The following is a 26642-nucleotide window of genomic DNA, read 5'->3' as shown; positions in this document are numbered from 1 at the left end:
AGCCCCGCCCGCCAATAAGGAGCGGGCAGGCTGGGCGGGCGGACCAATGGGCAGGCCAGGCGGGCGGGCAGGGGGCGGGACGTCCGGCGCGCGGGGCGGGGGCGGCGGTGCCGTGGCGGGTCCGGGCGGGCCCGCGGGGGGAGCGGAGCGGCTGCGGCAGCGGCAGCGGAGCCTCGGCCCGGCCCGGCCGCCACCATGCCCGGCATCGACAAACTGCCCATCGAGGAGACGCTGGAGGACAGCCCGCAGGTGAGACGGGCGCGCCGCGGGCCGGATCGGGCCCGGCCCCTGCGCCCCTGGCCCAGCGCTGCTGCCCCGGCGCTGCCGGCCCCCGGCGAGCCCGGACGGGCAGACAGAGGGACGGGCGCGGTGGGAGCACGCACGGCCGGTGCCTCCCGGTGCTGGGGCTCGGGCCGCGGTCTGGGCTCGTCCTGCCCGTCCCGGCCGTGCCCCGCTGGTGTCCGATGGGCCGGGGATGGGCCGGGCACTGTCTGTGCTCCAGCATCGCCCGCACCGGCCCCCGGCCCTCCCCGCCCCCGCCTTCGCGCTCGGCAGTGATTTTGGACACCTCGTGATGACAAAATCCCGTCTTCGCTTCTCAAGGCGATTTGTCTTATCTTTATCTTCTGCTAAAACCGCGCAAAGGTTTAATAGATCCGTGTGAAAAGGAGGTGTTGGGTGATGTTGCCGCCGCGGTGGTTTGTGCTGACAGGAGGGGGAAGCACATGGAGCCCAAAGGCCTTTGATTGCCCCGATCCTTCCGTGCCATTGCTGTGCCTGACCTTTGTCAGAGATGCCCTGTAGTGCGGTGGCATTTGTCTCTAAAGCAGGAAAGGCTTTTTTCCACGGCACGGGTTTCTCTTGCTGGCGGCAACAGCAGCAGGTACTTGTACTGCTCTTCCTAGATGGGGGGAAAAAGTTTACAGTGTATTTTCCTTTATTGCAGCCTTTTAAATTAAGATCCTTGTTCTGATGCACAGTTTGTGTAGTGAGCAAGACGTCCTGTTTTGTAGCAGCATCTGTGTTGGTAGCTTTGATTCCTTGGCCATGGGAAGGAAAACTTGCTTATGAGGGAATATTAACCCTCTAAAATGACAGTCACTTTAACAGTTCTAAACCAAGGGGAGGAACGACTTGGAGAAGGCACTAGAAGGCCATGCATTGAGAGAATCGTTGCTTTCTGAACCACAGTGCCCCAAAAAGCTCAAATACTCCATGTGAGATGAGATCTGGCCTGTCAGGGGGCCTCTGGCCCAGGGTATAACCTGGTGTCATCTCATGAAGAGGAAAAATTGTCAAAGGGTTATAGTAATAGTGATTTTATTAAAATATATCTCAGTTTAAGGAAGTCAGAACTATTCATATTTATAGGAAATGCCAAATGTCAGATAAACTTTGGATCATTTGAGGACGTTTGGGAAGCACATGCAAAAAAGTTCCTTATTGGAACATAATTGTAAATTCTGGAGTCTTTTGAGGTTATTTGTGACACAGGCTGGCAGAGCCTAATTCAGCCCAGTGAGTTTGATGTGCTTAAACAACTGGATTTGCCAGTATCATTTTCTATTTCAGGTGAATTCTGGCAATCATGTCTTAGGAGAACATAACAAGGATTCTGTGGCTTTCTGTTACATTAGTCCATTTCTGTTACTTTACTTAATTTTGTTAATTTGAAATCAGTGCAATGGAAGTGGGAACAAACGTTGCTTGAAGAAACAGAACTCTCTTCTTGAGGAGTTGCCAGGCTGATGCATTCCTACTGTGATAATGAGAACAGCTCATCAGCCCAGGTCATTGTTTAGTGCTGAACTCTGGCCCGGAGCTTAGACACGTTCCAGACACCAACTGTAGGTGTATAAACATCAAACTTATTCTGTGTCTGAGGGAAGGAAGGGCTTTTCTAAAATTTCAAACCCTGTTCACTTCCTGCTGTCACAGGATAAAAATCTGACCAGTGTGTTGTCAGGCCTAAACCAAATGCCAAGTTTGCACGGTCTTTTGCTATGCAAAGCAGAGTCATTTCAGCATTAACTCAGGACATATATTACACACATACTCAGTGGATATTTAGGGAGAGTTTCTGCTCAGACTGATTTGCATTCCCAAAGCATTGCACAACAAAAAGCCAAGAGGCTGGATAGCACAGGCTCTTGCAGCATCACCTGGGAGCAGTGCAGAGCATGGCAGAGCAGCCTTCACAGTCCACTGACTTCTAACCAAGTGGTGTCTTTGTGCAGCTTCTCACTGGTGCTCTCCTGTTCCCCTGCTCATATACACAGGTTGAAAGCATCCTAAAGAACATGCAAAACAATGCAAAGTTTTACTAGAAACATGAGTGAACCAGTTCCTCTAATTTTCTTCTAAGCAGTAATCTGCCGTAATTTGTTTATAGTTTCAGGTTAATTTCTTTCTATCAGTATCATACAATGCCAGTTCTTTAACATAAAAAAACATAGAAAAGCAATTTTCTTCAGTGTTTGGTTTTAAGGAGTCAATGTAATAGAGAAACCTGACATGATACTCCATTAAAATTACAAGTTCAGGTTTATTTATGGTCAGGTTTAAAGTTCATGAGTATATAATTCAGTGGCTACAGTACCATGTAATTTTTTCTTTTGCATTCTTTCGTGTCTGTCTCCTCTAAAGGGAGAGTCATGGTTATTAGGATGACACATGTTGCCACACCTGGCAAAGATTTGAGTTCTCCTCCACCTCTTTCCTCCTCTATTTCCCCTTTCCACTTGTTTTATAAACTAGAATCACCAATAAAGTTATTTATTGTGTTATGCTGTTTGTTTACATTTTTAGTATTTAGATATCTGGTGTCAGACTTCTTATGCCAGTCTTTTATTCTTTTCCCAGGGCCCATTAGTTCCTTCCCTTCCTCTTTGAGGAAACCACAGTTATTCAGCCTAGGGAAGACTAAGAGAATTTCCAATTTCAAGTGTTTAACAATCATAATTTGGAAAAAAACCCCAACTATGTACTTAGAATTCTTTCAGTTTTCTATCAGGGCATCGATTTTAGTGTAAACCTAAAACCAGAGCACAGTCTTTTTGCTAAAACATTTCTGAAGTGTTCTGCTGTGGCTCTTGCAATACTTCTGTTTCTACATCCAAGCACCCCAACCAATGTTTAGATGAGGAAGAGCCAGTGGAGCCTGTGCAGAGTTCCAGGTACATCCTCTGCTCTTCCCCCTCTGGGGTTTCTGCCCTGAGGAAAGGAAGCCATTCGATATCCTCGTGCTGAGGAGTAACTTTGCTTCCAAGTGCAAAAAGGATGCAAGAACACCGAGTCAGCATCTCATTTAAGCTTAAAGGGCAAATTATACCTGAGTGACCTGATTGCCTGCTCATCCCGAGTCAGTCATTCCAGCACAGGGAGAGCAGGGGTGTCGCTCAGCTGGCACAAGGACTCTGACACTCTCTCTGGTAACGTTCTTCTGGCCAAAGGAACAGATTTGGACTGACCTGAATGGAAAAACTGGCTGAATAGGTGGGCTCACAGATAGAGATCGTGTCTGGAAGTCTAATAGGTGGACAGTGAGGTTGATTTTTGAGGTGGATGCTGTTACGCACCCTCATCAGTGATGTGGGCGGTGCAGTAGAACAGAGTCATCAGGCCTGGGGATGACAGATTGACAAGCTGGGCCAAGGACAAAAGGACAGATCTTTTCACTCCCTTTCAGTGGTGAAAACACTTGTCTTGAGGAACACTAGATGTAGGTTGTATTGTTTGGTTTGGTTTGGTGTTTAGTTCCTCAACCTTTTGATTACAGAATTGGTGGTTATTGCCCAGGTGAGTGACAGGTCCAAGCACAGCCAGCAGCTGTCTTCATGCAGGTTGGACAGTATGGGAAGAGCACGGCCTTTATTTGGATCTCACTGCAGAAGAAACATGTATTCCTGGCATGCTGTTTATAGCACTCATCTTTACCCTTTTCCTTAGGGATGTACCATAGTGGTCCCAGTAGTTGCCCACAGTTTCAGCTTTTTAACACAGTTGTTCATTTCCCTTGGTCCTTTCCTCTCTGAAAATGCATTAACCTGGAGAGGCTGACAGCAGGAGTGAGGCTGAGCTTGGATGAGGTTCTTTGGCATGCAACAGGTGTCATTCCTGTAAACAGTGTTGGAGGGTTTATAAACTTTTCATTAATGAAACCTGAAGCAATGCTCTTTAACTCTGAAATTCCATTCCATTTAAATGCTGCTTTTCTAACCTGCCATGTTGATGTTTTGGCTGTTTGATTGTTACAGACCCGCTCTCTGCTGGGAGTATTTGAAGAAGATGCTGCTGCAATATCCAGTTACATCAATCAGTTATTTCAAGCCATGCACAGAATATATGATGCACAGGTAAAGTTCATGAAATTCTTGAATGCATTATAAAGCTTTTGAACCACATTTCATGTCTCTTGCTTTTTTTCCAATTATTATAAGCGATATGGGTCGTTTTTAACTTCCACATTCTTTAAATGTAGAAGTAAAATAAAGTAAAAATTAATGATTGTTCTTCTGTAAGGGAGTGGTAGAGACTAAATTCTTGTGCTTTATTTTGCAACAGAATTTCTTATGACAAGTAAAAAAGTTTTCTCATCAAGTAGTTCTGTTTTATTTCCCAAGTGTTTCTAAAATGTTATACACACTAAATGATCGTGGTGTATATAATAGTATGTACCAAGTGGGAGATTCTTTACCCACAATATATTCATGTTTCACTCATTATCTCTAAGTAACTGGACTTTTATGCTGAAGACAGAATCTATTTTGTGTGGTTTTCTGAACAATTGAGTTTATGGCTGTATTTTTAATTTGTATATACTTGAACTGCTTGACCTTTTTTACTGATTTTACTTTTTGCCTTTTTTTCATCAGAATGAGTTAAGTGCAGCAACTCATCTGACTTCAAAGCTTCTGAAGGAATATGAGAAACAGGTACTGTGTAAATCCTTGTTGTCTTTGTGTGGTCAGGACTGTGTATTTTTGTAGTCTTTTATCTCCCAGAGCACAGTGTAGAGCGTGTTTAGGTTTGGTCCATATAAAATGAACTGCTGTGGTTGGTGGTTCAAACCTTTGCCAAAAGAATCTCCCATCTTTATATTAGTTCTTCCAACTAAACCAGAATTAATTCCTCTTACCATGAAGAATATTAATAAGTTCTGAAATATTTTACCTTTGGATCAGCGTTTTGGGGGTTGCTTAGGGTGGTTCTGTTTTGATTGTATTTCAGAAGCCTGTTTACTCTTAGGTGCTTTATTTTACCAGTCACCAAGAGAAGAGATGACACAGCAATCTCCAGTTAACAACCGTAATTTACTCTGGGAGAGTAATTTCAGCTCTGAAAGCACAGACTGTGGAATCCATAATGTTCTTCCTTGGGAGCCTGTACTTTTGAAGGGTTCCCTATTTGTGGCTTTGCTGATGGACCCCCTTTTCTGAGATGCACCTTAAAAACAAGAAATGTACTTCTTTTAGGAGGCTGCTGCTCCCTGTCCTCCTTCTCCACCTAACAAGGGGAACAACTTCAGTGTATTTTAAGTGCATAATGTTTTAAAATAATGGAATACCTACTATATTCATAGACATGATTAATAGTTTTGTGAATGGCAGGAAACACTGCCAACAACGTAACTTTTTTTATCTTCTCTCAGCGCTTCCCACTCGGGGGAGATGATGAAGTCATGACTTCCACTCTGCAGCAATTCGCAAAAGTGATTGATGAGGCAAGTGCTTCTGTTTACTTTGCTGATGTTGTCATGTATAGACTTTAATTTGCTTTATTATTCCAGCCCTTTTCAAGACAGTAGGTACAGAAATGGCATTCATTTGTCAACGAGGTGACACTTAATTGTATATTGCAGCATCTATTTAAAGTCACGTAACCTGAAGATAAAGGGATTAATTCAGCAAAAAGAGGATACATTGCTGAGAAAGAATGGAGTTCAACTTACTGTAGGTACAGCCAAAAACATCCCACAGTGGCAGCTGGTGACTGTTTTCATGAGGGTATTTGTATTGCCTGATTTTGGTACCTGTCTGTATTAAAGGCTGACTCTTAGGACAGACAACTGAGCACCAGTAAGAGCTGGATCAGGATGATTGCTCTGATCCAGCTCCTCACTGTTAACCCTACTTAAACAGCATTTTGGGAGGAGGAACACATTTTGTTCTACCTCTGTAAACTGTGAAAGATGGGCTGTGAGGTGGCTGGAGAGAAACTGGAGAAATAAACTGAACAAATGATGCCATCCTTGGATGTGATCCAGTAACTTGGAATAAGGTTTGAAAAGTTTGGACAAAAACTAAACTCCAAAGTTTAGTCTTCTGTAAACAGCTAGTGGTGAGATCTGGAACCTAGGAAAAATTAGCTGCAACAAAAGGAATGTGCAAAATGATGTTTAAGTTATGTAGTTTAAGTACATGTCATTTTTGAGTGAAATTGATGTCGACCTGTCACGACTGGATTTGCTCTGAGCATTTTTTACTAAGATTTCCCCCTTTTTTTTGTCTTTTCCAGCTCAGCTCTTGCCATGCAGTACTTTCAACTCAACTTGCAGATGCAATGATGTTTCCTATTACCCAGTTTAAAGAAAGGGATCTAAAAGGTAGGGGACTTGGCCAAATATTGGTTTTTATCATCAACAGCAACAATAAAACATAGCATTTAATCTCCATAGCTTTTGGGTTTTTTCAGCTCTCAAAATATGCATCTCCCCATTTAAAAAAAAATTAGTTATTTCTATTCATGAGAGTATTACAACTGAAGAACTTAACACTATTGAGTATTGCAACAAGAGTATTACTTACATTATGGAAGCATTTATCTTCTATCCAAGATGAACATGTTGCAGCTACTGAAAAATGTTAGGAAAGAATAATTTTCAGATAATTTGCATTTTCAGGAAATACTTGTGTATATTTTAATACCATGACATCAGTGTAATTGCTGGACTAAACTCAAAGGGCACAGTGCCAGGGTTGTAGTACTTACTATATTAAGAATTAGTGACATGGTTCTTCAACCCTGCTGGTCATACAGGTGACTTCTTATGTGCAGGCATAAGGTGCTTCCAGCTTCTGATTTTTGTGGCAGTTGTGTTTTATTCTGCCTGGTTTAAAATAGTGTATGTGTGTGATTATGGTAGATTTTACTCGAGATGATGGAGTAAATACACTGTATGGCAAAGGGACTTTACATACAAATTATGAGAGTTAAAACCAAAATAATTTCAATATCCCTGTTGTGAACATTCTAGAGTGGCTATACCTAGCATATGAATGTCTTAAGTCTAAACTGAAATAGAAATTTCCAGTCTTCCATAAGTCTTCTAACTGTTTATGAATCTTGGAAGATACTTCTTTGGCAGTAGTTTGCTGCAAAATTATAGATTAAATAGATTGTGCTTTTTGAGCAAGGGATCGTGAATATCCCAGGGCTAATCTTGCTCCTCAGAACCTGGAAAAATCCCCCATCAGTACTCACTGAGCAGCATCCCCAAGGCAATAATCACAGAATAAATTTTCCCACTGGAAGTTTTCTGCCACCAGCCGGTGTAGTGTGTAATGACACCATCGTTCTTTCTGGACTTCACAGGCAATTCCCGTCCAGCTTTTCCTTGCTTTTTTGTATTTGCTTTCCCATAAGGTTGAACACAGCTTTCTGCTTGTTTCTGTTGTGATATGACCCAAACCACAGTCAAGACCAGAACAGCTGTAATATATTGTGCTGCTTTCAGTTCCCTGACACAGGGAGACTAAATAATCAGCTGGAACATGGGTCATTTTAGGGAGGAGGAATCTCAGTGTGTTCTGGGGTTGGATACTTCCCATCTCCTGTGCTTCACTTCCCCAGCTCAAAGTAGAACTTAGACTGGTGACTCATTTGTGTTGATAACATCTTGCACAGACTTTTGCAAAGAAGCTCCTCCTTACATTGTTACAGTGCAGTATTGTTTTTGGAGCCAGCCAGCCACAGAATTGACACCAGGCCCCAAGCAGGAGCAGATTTTCCTGGCCCCATAGTGCCTGTGCTGGTAACTCAGTGTGCTATGAGGTGTTAACTACAACTGCTCAGTACTTAAACGTTACCTGAAAACCTTAATATGGGACTGTTATGTTAATAACAACTCATTAAAATTGTGGTATGTTCTTTTGTAGAGATATTAACTCTAAAAGAAGTTTTCCAAATTGCAAGCAATGGTAAGTGTAAAACACTTAGTCTTATAGATATTACAAGTAAACAGTATTATTGTAGATTGCTTATTCAGAAAACTAGTGGAGTTAAGCCTGTAGGCTTAAAGTGACTAATTAAGGTGTCATTTTTTTCAATGATACTTAGGTACTCAACTGTCCTTGGTTCACTTGTAAATCCCTGCTTTGTGCACTGAAGCATTAAGGCAAATTGACAGTGCTTTGTACAATATGTAACTGTATAGATGATTATTAAAGGATTATGCTACCAAAATTGCTAAAAAATAGTAAGGTGCTAGCTCACTTATTAAAGTCAGGACTGGATGAATAAACAAACTTCACCTCGCTAAAATGAGTTTGGTAGTTCTCTTCCCTATTGTCAGAAGCTATTTTTTTAGCTCTACTATATCCTTGTAGAGAACTTATTATTTAAGCAAAGATTATACTTCTCTCAGTGTGTGATTACATTAGCAGCAAAAAAGATTCGATACAGGTTTTCATAGTGTGAAGTTGTCTCTGCTTACAGAAGGTTTCTGTCTTTGAAGAATAATAGATGTTAGGGCAGTTTGTAACAATTTGGTGGCATTCGTGTCTGGTTGGAATCTTTCCTCAGCCCAGGTATTTGTAGCAGTGAAATTTTGACTGTAAACAGACAAGAACAATTCCTGAAAGTGTTAATATGACAGAACTCTGCACTGGTCTGTCTGTGTAACACAGTGATATAAAAGTTTTTCTGCTCTGTGTCATAAGTCATTAATTTATCAAAATGATCATAAATTCTCTCCTCATTGCAGACCACGATGCTGCCATTACCAGATACAGTCGGTTGTCAAAGAGAAGGGAAAATGAAAAGGTTTGTAAAACAAAACACTTAATATAAAGATTTTTAGAGGAGATAAGAAATAATTTTCATCTTTTATGTATTTGTGATGCAAGACAGTGTAGGGCAGATTCCACCTGACATTTGATAATTTATGTTTTAGCAGCCTGGACAGAAAAGCAGGTTTCTCCAACACATACCTGTCTGGTAAAACTGATAATGCTTTAAAGTTGTGATGCCATGTTCAATTTGTTTGTGAAAAGAAATAACCATACTTTCCATGGAGAAAAGAATGCTGTATTTGTTTTTCATGTATCTCATCTATAAATTAGAGAAGCAGAGTACAATATGCAGTTGCTGGTGATAGAGGGTAGAACATGACTGTTGTTTTTCCATGCTGGCTATAAAGCTGTCCAAAAGGCATGTGATCAATGCCAAGTCTCAAACATTCCTTTTTTTCCCTCCCCTGTCTGTGTCTCTTCAGATCAAGGCTGAAGTTACAGAAGATGTATATACTTCCAGGAAAAAACAGCATCAGACTATGATGCATTATTTCTGTGCATTAAATACTCTCCAGTACAAAAAGAAAATTTCTCTGCTGGAACCCTTGCTAGGATACATGCAAGCTCAGGTAATTTCACATTCTGAAACCTGTAGGTTTGCAAGAAGATGTAAAAGTACTTCATGAAGGTTGATGTACTGAAATTCATTGCAAGATCTTGTACTGCCATCCAAGGAAGGAAATGGAGAGAAAGACCTGCCCCATCATTTCCCTGTAGCTGCCACAGCTGCTCCAGAACAGTGTCTGCAGCCAGCACTAGTCATGAGTCTCATCATGATATGCCCTCACTCCCATCAGAGAATCTTTTAGGAAAGCCTGGGTGACAAATATAAAGGTTAATTCTACCCCAAACCCAGCTGGCTGAGTTTGATACACTGCCTAAATTTCATTGCTGTGTCCTTGATTCTCCTAATGGGAAGAGCTGATTAGAGCTTCCATGCAGGAGAGTCCCCATGGAATTGTACCTTCTCAGTTAAACTCATTGCCATGGCAGCTCTTCTGAAACGACTTCATCATCCAAAGTTATCACTGCCGTTTTCAATCAAGGGTGTGGAAGAACTGGAATGCTGAAAAGCATTCTGGCTTGGTTTTGCTTTATATAAATAAGTTCATTATTGGTTTATTTGAGGACAGGTGCATGTCCTCAAAATCCAACCATGATAAAGTTCTTTAGAGAGACTTAATTTGTATTTTCAGAAGTATGTCACCAAACATGGGGTTTTTTTTTACAAGTCAAACTTCCCAGCATCTGACACTGCCACAGTGACCTGAGTAGAAATTAACTCCTCTCCCTGTCTGAAAGCTTTGCAAAGGCAAGGACTCTTGATTCTTTTTCAGAATTTGCAGCTCATGTTTAAGAACCAAGCTCTGCACGTTTTGTGCAACACAACAAAGTAGGTGGTGCAACCTCTTGTTCAGGTGCAGCTTTGTGCTGGATCGAAGAGTGGGAAGGGCAGGGCCATCCCCTGTGTCTGAGATTTCTTGTGGATAAACTCAATTTAGCTTTGTCGGGAATGAGAGCTGAAAACAGATTTCTCTGAGAAACTTCAACCTCCTATGGCATCATCAGTTGTTAATGTAGAATTTATTAATGACTAAATTCTCCCTTCTTTTTTTTTTTTTTTTTTAAAGATAAGCTTTTTTAAAATGGGTTCAGAAAATCTTACTGAGCAACTGGAAGAGTTTTTGACCAATATTGGCACAAGTGTACAAAAGTAAGTTGCTTTTGTTGAATTTTGAGCTTTTATCAAAAGACAATTATTTTTTCTGTTTCTACTTATTAATAAATTATCTTTGTTAATAGCACATTATTTATCGTAGTGTTCGCAGGGAAATGGATTGTGAAGTAGAAAACATGCAACAAACCATAGAGGACTTGGAAGTGGCGAGTGATCCACTGTATTTGCCTGATCCTGATCCTACAAAATTTCCTGTTCACAGGAATCTGACACGGAAAGCTGGCTATCTCAATGCAAGAAAGTAAGACTAACTTGCTGCTTAAACATTCCAGAATATTTAATTTTGGGAAAGGAAAGCTAAGAAAGCTGAAGAATTTTTTGTTGGTGTTAGCTATGCTGATTTTACATACTTAGTTGATTAAGTCCCATAGGAGCTGTTCTGTTTCTTTCTTTGGACTTCTTCACCTAATTAGTATTAAATTCACTGTTACACTGACATAGTGTCATTTGGATACAAAGCATAGTTATCCTCATTTTAGTCTAATCTTGCCTGGTATTTTCACATCAAAACATAAAAAGTTTATGAGAATGTAATTTCCCTGCACTGTAATGGGGAAGTAACAATATTCCATCTCTCAGCTCTAAGCAAAATTTTGGAAATCTTGTTGAATGGTACAAAATACTTGGAAAATGGAGGTATCTTACATGACCAAGCTGGTTCTTAACACAAGTTTTGAAGAACTTAACACAAAGTTCTTCACAACTTAGTAAGTCTAAAGTGTAAGTGCAGAGTTCAGAGGTCTTATCAGTCCTATTGGCAACTCATAGAATTTGAATATGCATGTTGTGTAAAGCAGTACTGGGAAAGCTGATCATCAAAACTGAAACCTTTTTGTTCTGAATTGTTTCACATAATTTAAGAAAGCACTTATTATTATTTTATGTATTCTTTGCCCAGCAATAGGTTTAGCATGAAAAACCAAGAGTTGGAGAGAGCTTAATTTAGCTGTAACACTGACCTAAAACATTAAATGGGGAATGGTTTATTCCAAGTGACTTTCAGCTCAGCTGAGCTCCTAATCCTCTAACTGGACCTCTTTTTATCTTTCAGTAAGACAGGGCTGGTATCTTCCAGTTGGGAGAGACAGTTTTACTTCACCCAAGGTGGAAATCTGATGAGCCAGGCCAGGGGTGATGTAGCTGGGGGACTTGTCATGGACATAGACAACTGCTCGGTGATGGCTGTGGACTGTGAGGACAGACGGTACTGCTTCCAGATAACGTCGTTCGATGGCAAAAAGTGAGTGGTGTGACACTGCTGGAACCTGGGAGTAATGCTGGACTCACTAACTGAGAAAAGAAACATGGTCTGCCTCTGGCCAGATTAGAGCTTGATTATTTCGTGGATATCGAGAAGCAAAATCTGAGATGTTTTAACTTTAAACTCTGGAGTTTTGTTTGTAAGCTCTATAATGTAGCTGAGTAGTATTTCAGAATAAGATTATGATAATCAGTTTACAATCATGTATTACTGCTTTGTGTGAGTACTAAAGTATTACATGGGCACAATTAGAACTTTGTTCTTTTTCTGTTTCCAATTAAATGAAGGCATAGGTCCCTCCCTTCCCCAATTAGATGCTGACTGCACTCAGCACACGCACAGAATCTTCAGCCTTTTGTAACTTGTTCAGTGTACAAAGATAAAATGGGGGTTTCCTTGATGAATGTATTTATGAGGCATTTTAAACAGAGCTGTTTTTCCATTCTCCTCTTTCAGGTCTTCAATCTTGCAGGCAGAAAGTAAAAAGGATTATGAAGAGGTAAGGCCATGGAGGTTCACACGGAGCCCAGTGAGTTTCTGTCGTGCAGAAGGAATGTGTTTGTAAACCACAGATGGACACTGCATCTATTCCAGTTAGTGTTCTCCTTCAGGAAAAGTTGAAAAGCCAGGAACAGGAGCCAGTGGTTTTCCAGAGCAGAGGGAGGAAACAGATTCTAGCTTGCAGATGCAAGAAATGGGCAAATTCCACAAAAAGTCAGATTGAATCTTTATAATGTCTTGAGGAAACAATGTCACCTGCAGAACAGAATAATGGAGTACAGAGAATCCTGGGGTTTTGTTTGTTTGTTTGTTTGTTTAATTAGTTAGAGAGTTAGGCTTTCTTTAGTTTTGATCAGGGTGACTAAAATAATTTTTTCAAGTAAGAAGGGTGTAAGGTGAGGTGCAGTATGCAGATGGTAGTTAATTTAATGGCAGGCTGGATGTGCAGAATATTTGGCTCCCTGAAATTACAAAGAAAGTAGAAAAAGTGCTGAAACTAGCCAACTCGGGGATTTAATGAAGTTTGTTAAAAAAACATGACAAATTCATTTATTTTCTCTTTTCTTTCTCTTTTCAGTGGATATGCACCATAAACAACATATCTAAACAGATATATCTAAGTGAAAACCCTGAGGTAACTATTAAAATTTATAATTATCAGTAATATGTTAAGATGTAATATAGGTAAAATTAATAGCATAGAATTAAGCCAAATACTTCCTACATGTCTATTCATGGTATTAATACATGGAGTCCATTGATCTAAATGCTTATTTAGAAAGCATTAAAAATACGTGATTTTTGTATTTGGTGTAGCCTTTTGACATCTTCAAGATCCTGTGTTTGTATATGACACTCTTTTAAAAAATAAAGGCTTCGTAGCCATTCTCATTTTGTGATCAGACACTCCACAAAATATTGCTTCATTGTTGTCTCCTGCACTTTGTCTCTCCAATGATCATTTTCTCAAGGACTTTCTCTATTGGCTCTGCCCCAGGAAGTGAAGGCATCAGCATTAAATATTGATCAGAATTAGTGATTTCAATGAAAGATTAAAATGGAATTCAACTGTAAATGGTCCAGCATTTGCTGAAATAACTGTTATGTAGTTCTTAATTGATAGTTTTTAATCTTCATAGGGTTTAGTTTGCAGTTGAGGGCTGCATTTCTCAAATGAGATTTTTCTTTTCCTTCTGGGCTACATTTGGGGTTTTCTCCAGGCAAATTACTGGGACTTTTCTCTCATTTTCTCTCTATTTTCACTATTGCTTTTATTACAGTGACAGTATTGTGAAGCAAAAGTGTTGACTTAAATTGAGGGAGGTAACATCAGGATATGTGTTACAAGAAGACCTGGAAGAAAATACTGCAGCTGTGTAGTGAAAATTTAGGAATGCCAGATTCTCACAAAGGGTGGAGTTTATAACTTCTATCAATTGCATATAAATAAAACTAGAATCTGGAAGCTTATTTTGAGAAAAATGTTTTCAGTTAATTTTTCCCATCCCTGCCCTGCAGGAAATGGCTGCCCGTGTCAATCAGTCAGCCCTGGAGGCTGTCACTCCATCTCCCTCCTTCCAGCAGAGGCACGAGAGCATGAGGCCAGCTGGGTAAGTTCATAACAGGGGGCACTGCAAGAGCACATCTGGAAAGAGAATCCTGGAGAAAGTTCCAGGGAAAAAAAATACCCAGACAACTCTCCCCCCTGAACTTTCTATGTTCAGAACTAAATCTTTGAGGAGAATTTCCTGCACTCACCTTCCTAACACTGTTCAGCATCCATTGTTCCAAGCAATCCTGATGCCACTGGCTGACAGCTTTGGTGGTTGCACCTTATGTCTGGTTTGTTGTGTGATTTCATAATGAGAATTTTCTACCCTTGGAAGCAGATCTCAGATTGTATTGATAATGTATTGATGTTAAAACATACTGATGCAATTATTAATGCAAGTAGTAACTGTAACTTGCTTAAATTTGATAGGAACATAGACTCTGGTTTTGTTTACCCTGATCCTCAGGTTTTTAGTTTTTGTCATGTGTTACATCTAAGCATTGGTCTCCTCTGTGGTTTAACTCATATCAACCAGCCCTCCTTTTGCTGTTGTGGTTTTGTTGTAGGCAATCTCGTCCCCCTGCAGCTCGTACCAGCAGCACAGGCTCCCTGGGATCTGACTCAGCAGCTTTATCAGCACTTTCCTTGGATTCACTCGTGGCCCCTGACACTCCTATACAGTTTGACATCATATCTCCAGTTAGTGAAGATCTGCCTGGCCAAGCAAAGTCCTCAGGGCAGTCGGGCAGGTAGGAAATGGAGAGAGAAGGAAACAATTCCTAAAGTTATTGTTACTAATTCAAAACAAGAAAACCACGTTTAAACTGCAGCTCCAAAACACACATTGCCTTCTCCCTGACTCATGTCACAAAATGTGCAGTGGCCAGTGAAGCAAAACAATTAGTTTAATTGTTAAATGGAATTGTTGAAAAAGGCTTAATTACATACACTAGAGTCAAGGTGTAGTTTTCTGGTTTGCAGCAGCTTTTCTTGCTTTAACAGCCAATGCTTTTACTTATTGATTTATTTTAATTTTTCAGTTTTACAAAGTATTTTCCTTTCCTATTGCTTGCTCACCCAGCAGCTTGGGTTATTTCCTCTTGGAAACTCAAGAGAAATTTGGTAGCCCTGCCTCCAGGTGATGATGGCAGACGATGACACTCTTCTTAACCTGAAAGGTGAGTGAAAATGATCTAGGCTTCTGGAGTGATTTCATAGAGACACAAGTTAAAATTATTCAAGAGTTCATCCCAAAACATAAACGCATTTTCTCCTACTTGTTATTATTTTTGAGTGGGAGATTTATTACAAAGCTAAGATCTGTAAATCTGCACTGCATTTTTGGAACTGTATCTGCAATATTCAGATATTAAAAAAACGTTTGCAGATCCAGCTGCTCTTAACTACAACAACAAAAAGTCAAGTTAAAATTATATCTTCATGTCATCAGTTACAATTCTCTCTAGAAAATCATGGGTTTTGTAGCAGAAATGATAGAGTTGTGCTCAGCATTTTCAATTAACCATCACTTTCAGTAAAGCACTGCAGTGTTTATACAGATAGGCAACATGTTACTTTAGAAATATTAATTATTAAAAAAATAAAAATACTTTCCTTCATTTCTAATACTGATGACAAGTATTCATATGTTATTTTTGCCTTTTGAGAGATCCTGTGAGATTTTGCATTTACTATTGCAGTTTAATCTTAAATGACAAGAAAAGTCTGAGTGGTAGAAGATCCTAATAGAAAGAATTTGCCTTTAGTGTATTTACCCAGGTCAATTTAATGGGATGGTTCTTGATCCATGTTATCCATTGAGGCAATATTAGTTTGACTTCAGAGTTCTATTTAGAACAGGTTTTTTTCTTTTAGCTCTGGAATTTATTGTTAGAACACTACTGAGAGGTCACACCTTCATTACTCCCAGATAAAACCTAATTTGAAGTTTACTGAGCCCTTGCCAATAGCTTTTCAGCTACCAGTTAGGCAAAGAGAAAGGGTGATTTCCTCTTTACAATAAATAAAATGTCCCCATTTCCTGTGCCCTTTTCAGCATTACTTCAGTGCTTTTGAAAAATGAAACTTGGAAGCCTAGAGTATTTTCACTTCTCTTTGTAACCGATGGCAGTTCTGTCTTTGAGAGCCAGAAATAGCCACATTTCTCTTGACCCTCTAGGAGTAAAACCCCAGTGATGTTTTCAGAAAGCTGCATTTGAAACAAACCCAGTGCCTTCTCTTCAGTAAGTAATTCAGCACCTTGAGACAGTGAGGAGAAGTGGGTGCTCCTACGGAGTTCTGAAAGAACCAGCTTTTGGTTGTGCTTCCTGAAGCTGGTCTGTGAAATGTCATCCCCTAAAACTTTCCAGATATTAACAAGGTTTTGATTTGGGCTTAATTCAAATATATAAAAAAAAAAATACCATGTGAGCAAAACTTTCTATGGCAGCAATAGGACAACACTATCTGGTGTTTGTGCCATAATGTGGGCCTCAAATACAGCAATTTATGTGTCTCCTGATTAAATTGCCTGTCCTGGTGATTCAGGATACTCCAGATTCATATTCCTGCAGATTACAAGTTTGTGAAATCATCACACATTGGTATCTGTCACAGCATGAGACTGCTACGTTCTCCATGAGTGGTTCTGTAATCTGACTGCTGGTTCAATGTTTTCGTTTTTTAATAGACGCACAAATCCTTTTGGTGAATCTGGAGGCTCAAAATCTGAAACAGAAGGTAAAACAACAATTTTATTTCAATGCAAAATAAAAATAGAATTTGAAATTAATTTTCTGTTTTCAGCTTTAGTTTCTCTTCTAATTTAACACAAATCTTAAGAATACTGTTTGGTAACTGTACCTCTAATTGCTGAGTGTGAACACTCCTCTTTTTAGGAGAAGTTTGGAGTTTCCCTGACTGCAGCCCAGCTTGGGTTTTGAAGGGGAAAACCCAAAATGGAGTTTGCTTTTCTCAATACTTTTTTTTTTCTTAGATTCAATTCTTCATCAGTTATTTATTGTAAGATTTCTTGGCTCCATGGAGGTGAAGTCTGACGAAAGCCCGGATGTTGTTTATGAAACAATGCGTCAGATCCTGGCGGCTCGTGCCATCCATAACGTTTTCAGGATGACAGAGTCACATTTGTTAGTCACCTGTGACTGCTTAAAGTAAGTTTTGCTCCCTTACTTCTACTCATGTTTATTTACAGAATGATCTTCTTTCACTTTGGTAAAATTTACTTTCTGGTTTGTCTTTAAAACCAAATTTTTAGGTTAATTGATCCACAGACACAAGTGACAAGACTACGAGTAAGTAACTTTACATTTTAAGATTAATACCCAGCAATGTAATTCTTCTACTTAAAAAATATTATTACATGATAGTGAAAATCACTGATAGCATGACATTTCCAGCCAAATTTCCACTGATGTTAGGAGACTAATGCAGACATGTAAAAATAGAGAGAAAAACACCTGCTAATGAGGTTTAAGGGGAGTGATTTCATTAGGTCAGTTTAGCTTTTGAGACCCCCTTCCCCCTGTGATCTGAGAGGGTAGAATAAAGAGAAAACATAAAGGTTGGAGTCACATTAGTTCTAAAATCCAAAAGGGTTTGTCTGGTGTTTTGTTTTGTTTTGGGTTTTTGGTTTTAATACATAACTACATTTAAGGTGTTGAATGGTTTTTGATTTGGTCTCTTTTTTTTCTAATTCTTAATAAAAATGCACTTGGAAGGAATAAGTGAAATTCCTCTCAGGATATCAAATAAGGCCAGCTTAATTCTTCAGTAATAGAAGTCTTTATTTTTCATATTTCAAAACTGTTCCCCCTGCCCCTCTTTATGCACAATTTATGGTCTGTCATTTAATTTCTTTGCATTTTTGAAAACATTCCATTTTTTTGGAGGCTCTGAGTGACATTAATTTCCATGAAAGGAAATCTTAAGCACATGAAAATGTCTTGATATTTCAAGTAGGGCTTTTTTCCTTCTTTACCTTTGTGACATTTAGTTCCAAAGTGCCCCAAAGCTGTAACCTTTAACAGGTGAGATACATCAACTTGAGGTCACATCCTCTGTGCTAAATGCAAACATTTAATATTAGGAAAAACTCATCCTATTGGTTTATAACAGCTGCTTGTCTTTTGAGTGATTTAATCCTTGCTGTCTCATCTACTGTTTGTGTTTCATCGTTACATGTTTGGTCAGGTTGTACCTTCTTGTGCTGTGGTTGTGCATTTATGATATTGAAGATAATTAATGTGAAACCTCATGTAGAAAATATTTGGAGCCAGTTTTGATCTCTCCACCTTTGATCCTTTGGCAGTTCCCTTTGCCCAGTGTAGTTCTCTGTGCTACACACCAGGAGAATAAACGCCTGTTCGGATTTGTGCTCAGAACCTCAGGAGGGAGAGCTGAGAGCCGCCAGACTTCCATCTGCTACATATTTGAATCAAATAATGAAGGGGAAAAGGTATTGCTGATGGTTAGAACTTGTATCAGTTTTGAATCTGACATGGATTCCAAGGTGTTAGATCCGTGCAAGCTGTCCGAGGGACTGTTTATTTATGTACTGAAAAACAGTTAAACCTCTCAGTTTAAGTACCTGTAAGTGCTTTAATGTGGTGTTATATCTAATTTGGGATGCTGGCTTAATTGTAAAGGCATTTTGATTAGCCTTTTTTTATTATTTCCTATGTGTTTTGTGTTTAGATTTGTGACTCTGTTGGACTGGCCAAACAGATAGCTTTTCATGCAGAACTGGTAAGAATCTTTTCCTCTTATATTTGCTTGTGAATGGAAGGAGGAGGGCATGTGTAATATGTGTAATGGAACATACTCTGCAAGACACAGATGCACTAATACTGTTATGGAGTCTAAGGGATTTGTTTCCTAGAATTTAAACTCAAATAAAAAGACTGACCAATGCCTACTGTGGGATAATGTTCAGTATAGATTCAGTTTGCTACCTTTAACAGCCATACCAGTCCGCTAAAACAAGAATAATTGAAACAGTGATGTCACAGTCTTGAGCAAGCTCATAGCAATCAGTAGTGTAGCAAATGTCTCAGGTTGTTACTTTATTTACATTTTTGCCCCTCAGGATCGGAAAGCAACAGAAAAGCAGAAAGAAATAGAGAGAGTCAAAGAGAAACAACAAAAAGAACTGAATAAACAGAAGCAAATTGAAAAGGTAAGTTTCATCAGTATTTCTTAATATTGGTTTTTTCTGTTTCCTTTCTTTTGCAGTTTTGTACTCCATGCTCTACTATCAAACTCGTCAGTAGGGGTTCATTGAGCATTATGAAGTCAATTATCATAAGTGTTTCCTGTGCAGATTTTGTATATTTTTGTATAGTAGTTTTTAAAAAGAGCTTTTTGAGGACATGAATGACAAAATGTCTTTACTTAAGAGCAGTGCTTGAAGGAACACCTATCACAGGCCCAAAATAATTTCATTTGCTGATGAGGGATCAGTCTCACAGTGAGGAAATGGGCTTAAGAATCACAGAATCACTAAGGTTGGAAAGGATCTTTAAGATCACCAAGTCCAACCATTAACCCAGCACTGCCAAGGCACCACCAACCCATGTCCCTCAGTGCCACATCTGTATGGCTTTTAAACTCTTCCAGGGATGGTGATTCCACCACTGCCCTGGACAGCCCATTCCAGTGCCTGACAGTGCTTTCAGTGAAGACATTTTCTGCAATATCCAATCTAAACCTCCTGTGGTACAACTTAAGGCCATTTCCTCTTATTGTATCATGTGTTACTTGGGAGAAGAGACTGATCTCCACCTGACTGGTCTCCACTCTCCTTTCAGGCAGTTGTAGAGAGTGATAAAGTCCCACCTGAGCCTCCTTTTCTCCAGGCTAAACAACTCCAATTCCCTCAGGTGTTTCCCACCAGGCTTGTGCTGCAGCCCCTTCCCAGCTCCATTGCCTTCCTCAGTGCAGATGAGGATGGTTGTTCTGGCCTGCTGTGCCCTGAGGGCTGTGGGTGCAGCTGTGTTAACCAGGGAGCTGTTCTGGTAATGCAGCTACTGAAAAGTGAATGTTTTGGTTTCCTATTCAGTCTTTTCATTCCTTCTCTACAAAGCTGTCCCCTGATCCTATTGATAGTTTAGAAATGATAATAATGCAATGCTGTGTCAGTTCCAGATGGCTTTAAGGGGAATATTCTTGCTCTGATTTCCCAATCCCCTCTCCTCACTTTAGGACTTGGAGGAGCAGAGCCGGTTGATTGCTGCTTCCAGCAGATCCAACCAGAGCAGTGGAGAAGGACAGTTTGTAGTCCTGAGCAGTAGCCAGTCAGAAGACAGTGATTTAGGAGAAGATGGAAAGAAGAAGAGAGAATCTGAAGCCTAAGGCTGCCCACTTCATTAAAATTGGAATCATGGATATATCTGGTGAAATGGCACAAGTTCTACAACAAGTGAAATGTAGGTGGTGGGTCTGTTGTATTATAGAAAAGACTTCTCAATATATAGACCCTATTATGCCTTGATTTTTATTTCTCAGTTAAGTGATTTCCATTTTCCTGTCAGTATAATTTCTCTTCCATATGCCAGATGAAGCATGGTGATGCTGCCATGTTTATTACAAATTTATGTTTTCTCAAGGCTTCTCTGCAGTATGAAAAAAATGTGGGTTTTTCCCCACTTACTTCTCTGTGCAATTAACTGCTTTTGAAGCAAAATTTAAAACTCCCCTTGGGCTTCAGCAGCACATGAAACTCATTCTATCCACTGCACTATGGAGAACACCTTGCTGGAAACAGAAGGGAATGTCCAAATAAGACAGTGCTAAGCTTTACCCAATTTGTTGCACATAACTGTTCTTAGATTTAGAAAGAAAAATCCTTATTAACATCAGTGAGATGTGCAATAGTTCTAGACAGAAGGATCTTTTTTGTTTCGTTTTGCACTGTATGATATTGCATTGGGGTCTTTTGGGGGTGATTATAATGCTGAAAGACTTCTTTCACCAGGAGAAAAAGATACTGTCAGACCTAGATGAGAGCTGATGAGCTGCAGTTGAACTTTGCTGCCTGAGGAAAAGCATTCCTGATGATAGGAGCAATGTGTATAGCCTGGGAGCACAAGTGCCATGTTCTTGGTTTTTCCCCAGTCCTTGGAATAAAGAGCTGTTAAGCCTTTGAGTTCACTTTTATAAGACATGCTTAGAGTTGCAAGAACGTCTTGAATTCCATTAATCTTCGGCACATGTAAATGCCTTGATGCCAGTGCACTGCATCTACTGCAAAGGAGTTGAGGCTCTGTAAGTCTTCCTATAAAAAGGGATTTTGCAAACAGAATTTGCCATTTGGGAAGTAAGAGATGATCCTAATCCTACATCCCAGAGTCAATCCTGGAAAGCATTTTTCAAAGCAGTGTCTGTTTACAGCTTGTAATCTGCACTCCATATTCCATACCCTGTGTAATATTTATTTTGTATAGTATTAGATGTGCATTCACCTTTTGATCCAGAAGAGAAAACTTGTTTGAAGAGAAATATTTATTTTTGCACTAATTACTATAAATATTAAAATCCAGTGGAACAGAAGATAGATAGCTCTCTAACAGTGGCACGAAGATAACAGGACATGTAGAGAGAGAATATACTTATACTCCAAGTTATAATATAACAGTTATGAGTGGTTTACAGTTCATTGCAGGGCATTTCTGGTGTTCAGGAATGGAAGCAATTTTCAGAGTAAGCAATTTTCAGAGTATCTCCCCAGCAGCTGGTGATGGCCCAGCCCTTCATAGCTGGGCTGCTCAGTGCTGATGAAGTCAGTGAGGAATCTCAGGTCACAGCTGTGGGTGCACAGAGGGCTCTCCTTGCACACTGGAGTGCCCTGCACTGGCTAAAGCAGCTCCTCCTGCCCTGGCTGCTGTGACTGTGTGTGCAGGAGGTCACTGAGCACTCCTGAGGCAGGGCAGAAGGGCAGCAGTGCTGTCCTTGCAGCAGGACGAGCACACAAGCAGGAGATGGAACAGCTCCCAGCAGATGTTGGTGGCACCACAGTCCAGGGAGGGGCTGGAGCAGTCACTGGAGAGGTCACAGTACCTGTGACAGTACAGGGGTCACAGCACCCCTGGCTTGACTGAGGAGGGGGAAGCTGAGCACAGGTAGGCTCCAGGCTCTCTTCCCATTGCATTTCTCAGCCCCAGAGCAGCCAGGCACTTGCAGATGTACCTGCTTTTACTGCTGCCCAGTGAGGCCAAGTGGTATTGCCCTGTGGCCAGATTTGTCTACCACACATGGAGCACACCAACCTGAGGCTTCTTTTAAGAGAGTGGCATTTTTATTTCATATCTAGTATCCTTAAGATACTATATTGATTCTTTCCTACAGAAATGTACAGAGAGGCTGCAAATCCAGATTTTTTCCCATTTGGGGCCTAAATCAAGGCTTACAGAGAGTCCAGTGTAGCCAGTTTGCAAATTATTCTGGTTCATGTTTCATTAGTTTAGGTTTTTTGTTTGTTTTTATTTACTGATATTTCTGTTTTCTATCAAATAATATCTCGAGGCAGCTCAAGGTTACTGCTATGACTTGTATCTTTCTCAAGTACGTGCTAAAGATGAAGAATTTTAGAAACAGCACAGGAAGACTGAAATCAGTGATCTCCAGTGTGTAGAACCCAGTCCTCATCTTGTCAGGGAAGGACTGACTGTGTTAATTAAGCACTTGAGCTGCAGTAGCCCAGGCTCCAGAGGGAAGGCAGGTGATAGATGAGCACTCTCATGACAAAGCATTTCTCATGTGTAGCCTGTTCTGCATTAGCCTTATTGAAGAAATGGCAGAAAATGGAATTGTTGTATTTTTTCTTGAATCCTGCTATTACAATTTTAGATCTAAATCTGCAAAGATGAGGAAGAAAAACAAATAAAGTGGCAGGTGAATTCACCACCATATGGGATTTTTCAGATTCAGCAATACATGATTTGAACTATTCCATTTGATTTTCAGGGATTCCATTGCCTGAAATGTATTTTTCCAGTGCCATTAAATGTGGGTTTCTAAAACAGCACAGGACTGAGGTGCATTTCACTGGTGTTGGATGATTTTCATCTTAACCACTAAAAGAAGGAGAAATGATTGAAGAGAGTAGTTAAAGAAAACAGATTGATCTGCATGAATGAAATGAAGGGGTTGTTTTTTTGCTTATTTTGGGGAGTTTCACTGGTGTAAAATGAGCAAGAAGGTATAAAAGCATCTGGGATAATGGTGAAAGCTGCAGGAGCCAGTGGCAGGTCAGGAGACAGGAGAAAGTCAGATGGGAATGGTGCATTGAGTTATTAGGGGGGTTGGGAGTTACTGAGCTTTGCCTAAGGGGAGGATCACACAGCTCTGTAATTAGAACTATCTCAAGGCAAAAATAGCTGCTGAGTTATTATCCATGGCCTCCTTCCCAAAATAAAAAAACTATTTGGTACCTTTTCTTCCTATGAGGTCCAGAACTGCTTCATTATAAAACAGTTTTGTTAATTTAAAAAAGAAATCAGAATGCTTATTATTTTCCTTGAGAATATGGCTTCTAGTGGGAACACCTTGTGTTCTGCTGGGAACTGCTGTGGTAGGATTTCACCACCTGAGCATTGTATTACTGTGACTAAATTACTGGTTGATTTCCTCTCCTGTAATTTATTTCTCCTGTTTATTATTTCCTATTGCCTTTTACTCAAAGGCTGATCTTTCAAGTACTGCCAGCTGAAGCTGTAGTTTGCTTCATGTGCATCTACTATTATTTGAGTCACTCCTGAAAATATTCTTTCAAGCCCCTGGTTTTGAAGTGACTTTGTGCAGGTGCTGATGGGCAGTGGTGTTCAGGACTAACTTGTTATGTTGCTGATTGCAGCCTCGTAGTTCCTGCCACACTTCAGGCCTCAGGTGAGGGGATGTGAACCCTGTAAATGCAGATTTACAGGCTGCAGAACAAGCAAGTCTTGCTGGCAGTTGTTTCAAGCTACATACATTGTGTATGTAATGGCATGTATATAAAACATATCAGGTGTGCTTATGGGTCTGCATTTTATTGCATTAGAGATAATCCCTGGCACTCCTCTGTGGGCTCTGGTAGGATGTGGCCAAGTCTAAAGCAGAGGACAAGGGCAAAGTCATGTACAACTCAGCCATGTAAAAGTGGCTACAAGCAGGTAGTGTAAAGTCATTTGAATGTCATAGTCTTGCTTCCTTAATCTGTTTAGTTTAAAATTGTATCAAGACAATTCACTATCTAACAGTAAGGTAATATTTCAGGGTTAAGGAACATTTCCCCCCATAAAGTTGTCTTTATATGGATGTTAACTCAGAGCTGAAAATCCTGAAACAGCTGAAGCTATTTATGAAGCTGTAATTTATGTGCATTGATATAAAAGGTAAATTTGACTATGTTTATGTTTTAAGGTAAATTCTGATTAAGTAGTTGCACAGCTTTTGGGAAAAGCCAATGGAGAAAACTATGTTAACAATGTAGTCTCTTATTATTTCAGAAATCATTCACATAGAGAAAGAAAACCTGTCACTGCTTAGTGAATTTAATAGAGACACTGTCTAGTCTAACAGCAGAAGCTGATATTTTATATTATTTTCCTTACTTTGTATTACAAAAATTCTTGCAAGGTAATTAGTCTCCAGTGCTTTTCTTTTTAGTCAAGCACTAAGTTGACTTTTTTTTTCCCTTTGCCACAGTGGTGTCTAAATTGTCATGACAAGAATAAGTCAGTGTGTCATTGTGAATGCACTTGTATTCCTAATCAGTTTTGTATTGCAAGACAAGGACTTTGTACAATCTTTCTGGTCATTTTTATAATAGAGTGGAGTGATCAAATTCTTACAATGATGTTCTGGATTGGTCCTGTTCTGGTGAAGTGTAAGTGATTTTTGCAATGTTTGAGACTGACTTGCACATTTTCCCTGAATAGCTGTGTTAAAAACCACCAATGGCATATTTATGTCAACTGATTGTTGTGTCTTAATCTTGGAAACATGGACAGTAACCCTATTGTGCCAGGGCTCCAGTCAGCATTTTGTAGATTAAATAAAAGCTTAACTCTTGTAACTTTCTGGGTGGGACTTGTACTGATGCAAAAGCCTCCTGCATTTTTCATAGCACTGACCTTCAGGAAGTACCATTGTTGGTGACAGGACGTGTTCCCTTCCATTAACCAAAGCTCTGACATGCAGTTATCTCCCTCTGTCATCAAGTGTAGCTCAGTTCTCTTCATTTCCATACCTGTTGCCAGACAACCTCCGAGGAAGTCGTTATTACTCGGGAATGCTGGGAACTTATTTTTGCAACACTCCCAGACTGAAGCTGAGGAGGAGCCGTGGCAGGGGCTGTGCAGTGCCCGTGGGGGGGCTGTGGCAGGGGCTGTCACACAGGACTGTCCCACAGTGCCCGTGGGGGGCTGTCACACAGGCCATGACAGGCCCTGCAGAGCTGCTGTTATGGGAACACTGAGTTCCCCTGGATGGAGGCTCTGCCAGCACAGCACTAACCTGGGCACTGGACACACCTTGACAGGCTTCAGTAGGTTACTATATGATAAAGACCATGTAAAAAGCCATGGGTCATAACTACATTATGGTAAAATTTGTATTTTATAAGGTTTGTAGATTTTTCTGGGGAAAAGCAGACTTTTGAATTCTGTAACTTCCGTGATAAAGATGCATGTATAACTACAAAAAAAATAAATCTATGCTTACTTGATAATGAAGGAATAAATACTACTAATGCCAAATGTGTTGATGAACTTCTTTTTTTCTAAAATATAGACTGACGTTTGCAGTACTTTTAGAAAGAACAGGTGTGCTATAGATATTCCTAATACTTCTGTAAGACTTCCTAAAATGAAAGTGCTCCAAAAGCTTAAGCTGCAACTCTATGGAGAGAAACTCCCAAAATTGCATGCATGGCTTTGGCCAGCACTGTAAAAGGAAAGCCTTGTTCTGAGAGAGAGAATAATCAAAGTCCAGCGTGGGTGAGACAGTGCTGCCCTCTTGAAACACTGCTATGTCACAGGAGCTGCTGGGATAAGCAGAGGTTGCTGTAGCTTAATCCCATTGCATTGCCTGGAATGTGGGACTGCTTGATAGGGTGACAAAAAGAAAAGATCTACTCGAGCTGCTCTTCATTCAGAACATCACTGTAGAACCTCACAAACAAATACTACTACTTGTCAAAAGAAGAGGAAGTACAAGAGAAAAAAGAACTCTGTCCCTTCCTGGTTTTAGTTAAATCCCTGACCTTTTACTAAACCCTGGGTTTAACCTGCAGTGGGGGCAGTGTTATCTGATACAACAGGGTTTAGCTGAGCAATAACACAAGGATTGCAGCCCTGCATTTTACATTTCCTCAACATGTCACAGTAGGCATTTAAAATACCGTTGCCACAACTTTCAGGTAGTTCATATTCCAGGAGATGCGTAGAATGGGATCACCAATACTTAATTTTGGGGTTCTCCCCAGTTTCTTCACGGGGCGGGGGGGGATGCTGGCATTCCTTA

At 40.2% G+C, this 26642-nt stretch overlaps 1 protein-coding gene across 1 annotated transcript; it reads left to right on the top strand.

Moving 5' to 3' along the window:
- The first annotated feature begins 105 nt into the window (after positions 1-105).
- On the top strand, positions 106-25876 carry APPL1 (adaptor protein, phosphotyrosine interacting with PH domain and leucine zipper 1). Its single transcript, XM_050312917.1, has 22 exons — positions 106-249; positions 4257-4355; positions 4875-4934; positions 5651-5722; positions 6517-6604; positions 8157-8198; positions 8984-9042; positions 9494-9640; positions 10703-10785; positions 10892-11050; positions 11861-12049; positions 12527-12569; positions 13149-13205; positions 14090-14181; positions 14690-14872; positions 16813-16862; positions 17119-17293; positions 17398-17434; positions 18451-18597; positions 18837-18887; positions 19228-19317; positions 20343-25876. Exons 1-22 carry the CDS (start codon positions 196-198, stop codon positions 20490-20492), a joined length of 2127 nt encoding a protein of 708 aa, XP_050168874.1. The 5' UTR covers positions 106-195; the 3' UTR covers positions 20493-25876.
- Positions 25877-26642: the final 766 nt, after the last annotated feature.

Source organism: Myiozetetes cayanensis, unplaced genomic scaffold (genome assembly GCF_022539395.1).
Source record: "Myiozetetes cayanensis isolate MyiCay16 unplaced genomic scaffold, myiCay2020 scf18, whole genome shotgun sequence".
In the NCBI taxonomy this organism is placed as follows: Eukaryota; Metazoa; Chordata; class Aves; order Passeriformes; family Tyrannidae; genus Myiozetetes; species Myiozetetes cayanensis.
This window is presented reverse-complemented; position numbering and strand designations above follow the sequence as displayed.

Excerpts from the sequence above, each read along its gene's own strand:
- APPL1 (XM_050312917.1), top strand. The coding sequence starts at position 196 with ATGCCCGGCATCGACAAACTGCCCATCGAGGAGACGCTGGAGGACAGC. Across the intron at positions 12,050-12,526 it reads ACGTCGTTCGATGGCAAAAA|GTCTTCAATCTTGCAGGCAG; the intron begins GTGAGTGGTGTG and ends CTCCTCTTTCAG. Across the intron at positions 14,182-14,689 it reads GAGAGCATGAGGCCAGCTGG|GCAATCTCGTCCCCCTGCAG; the intron begins GTAAGTTCATAA and ends GTTTTGTTGTAG.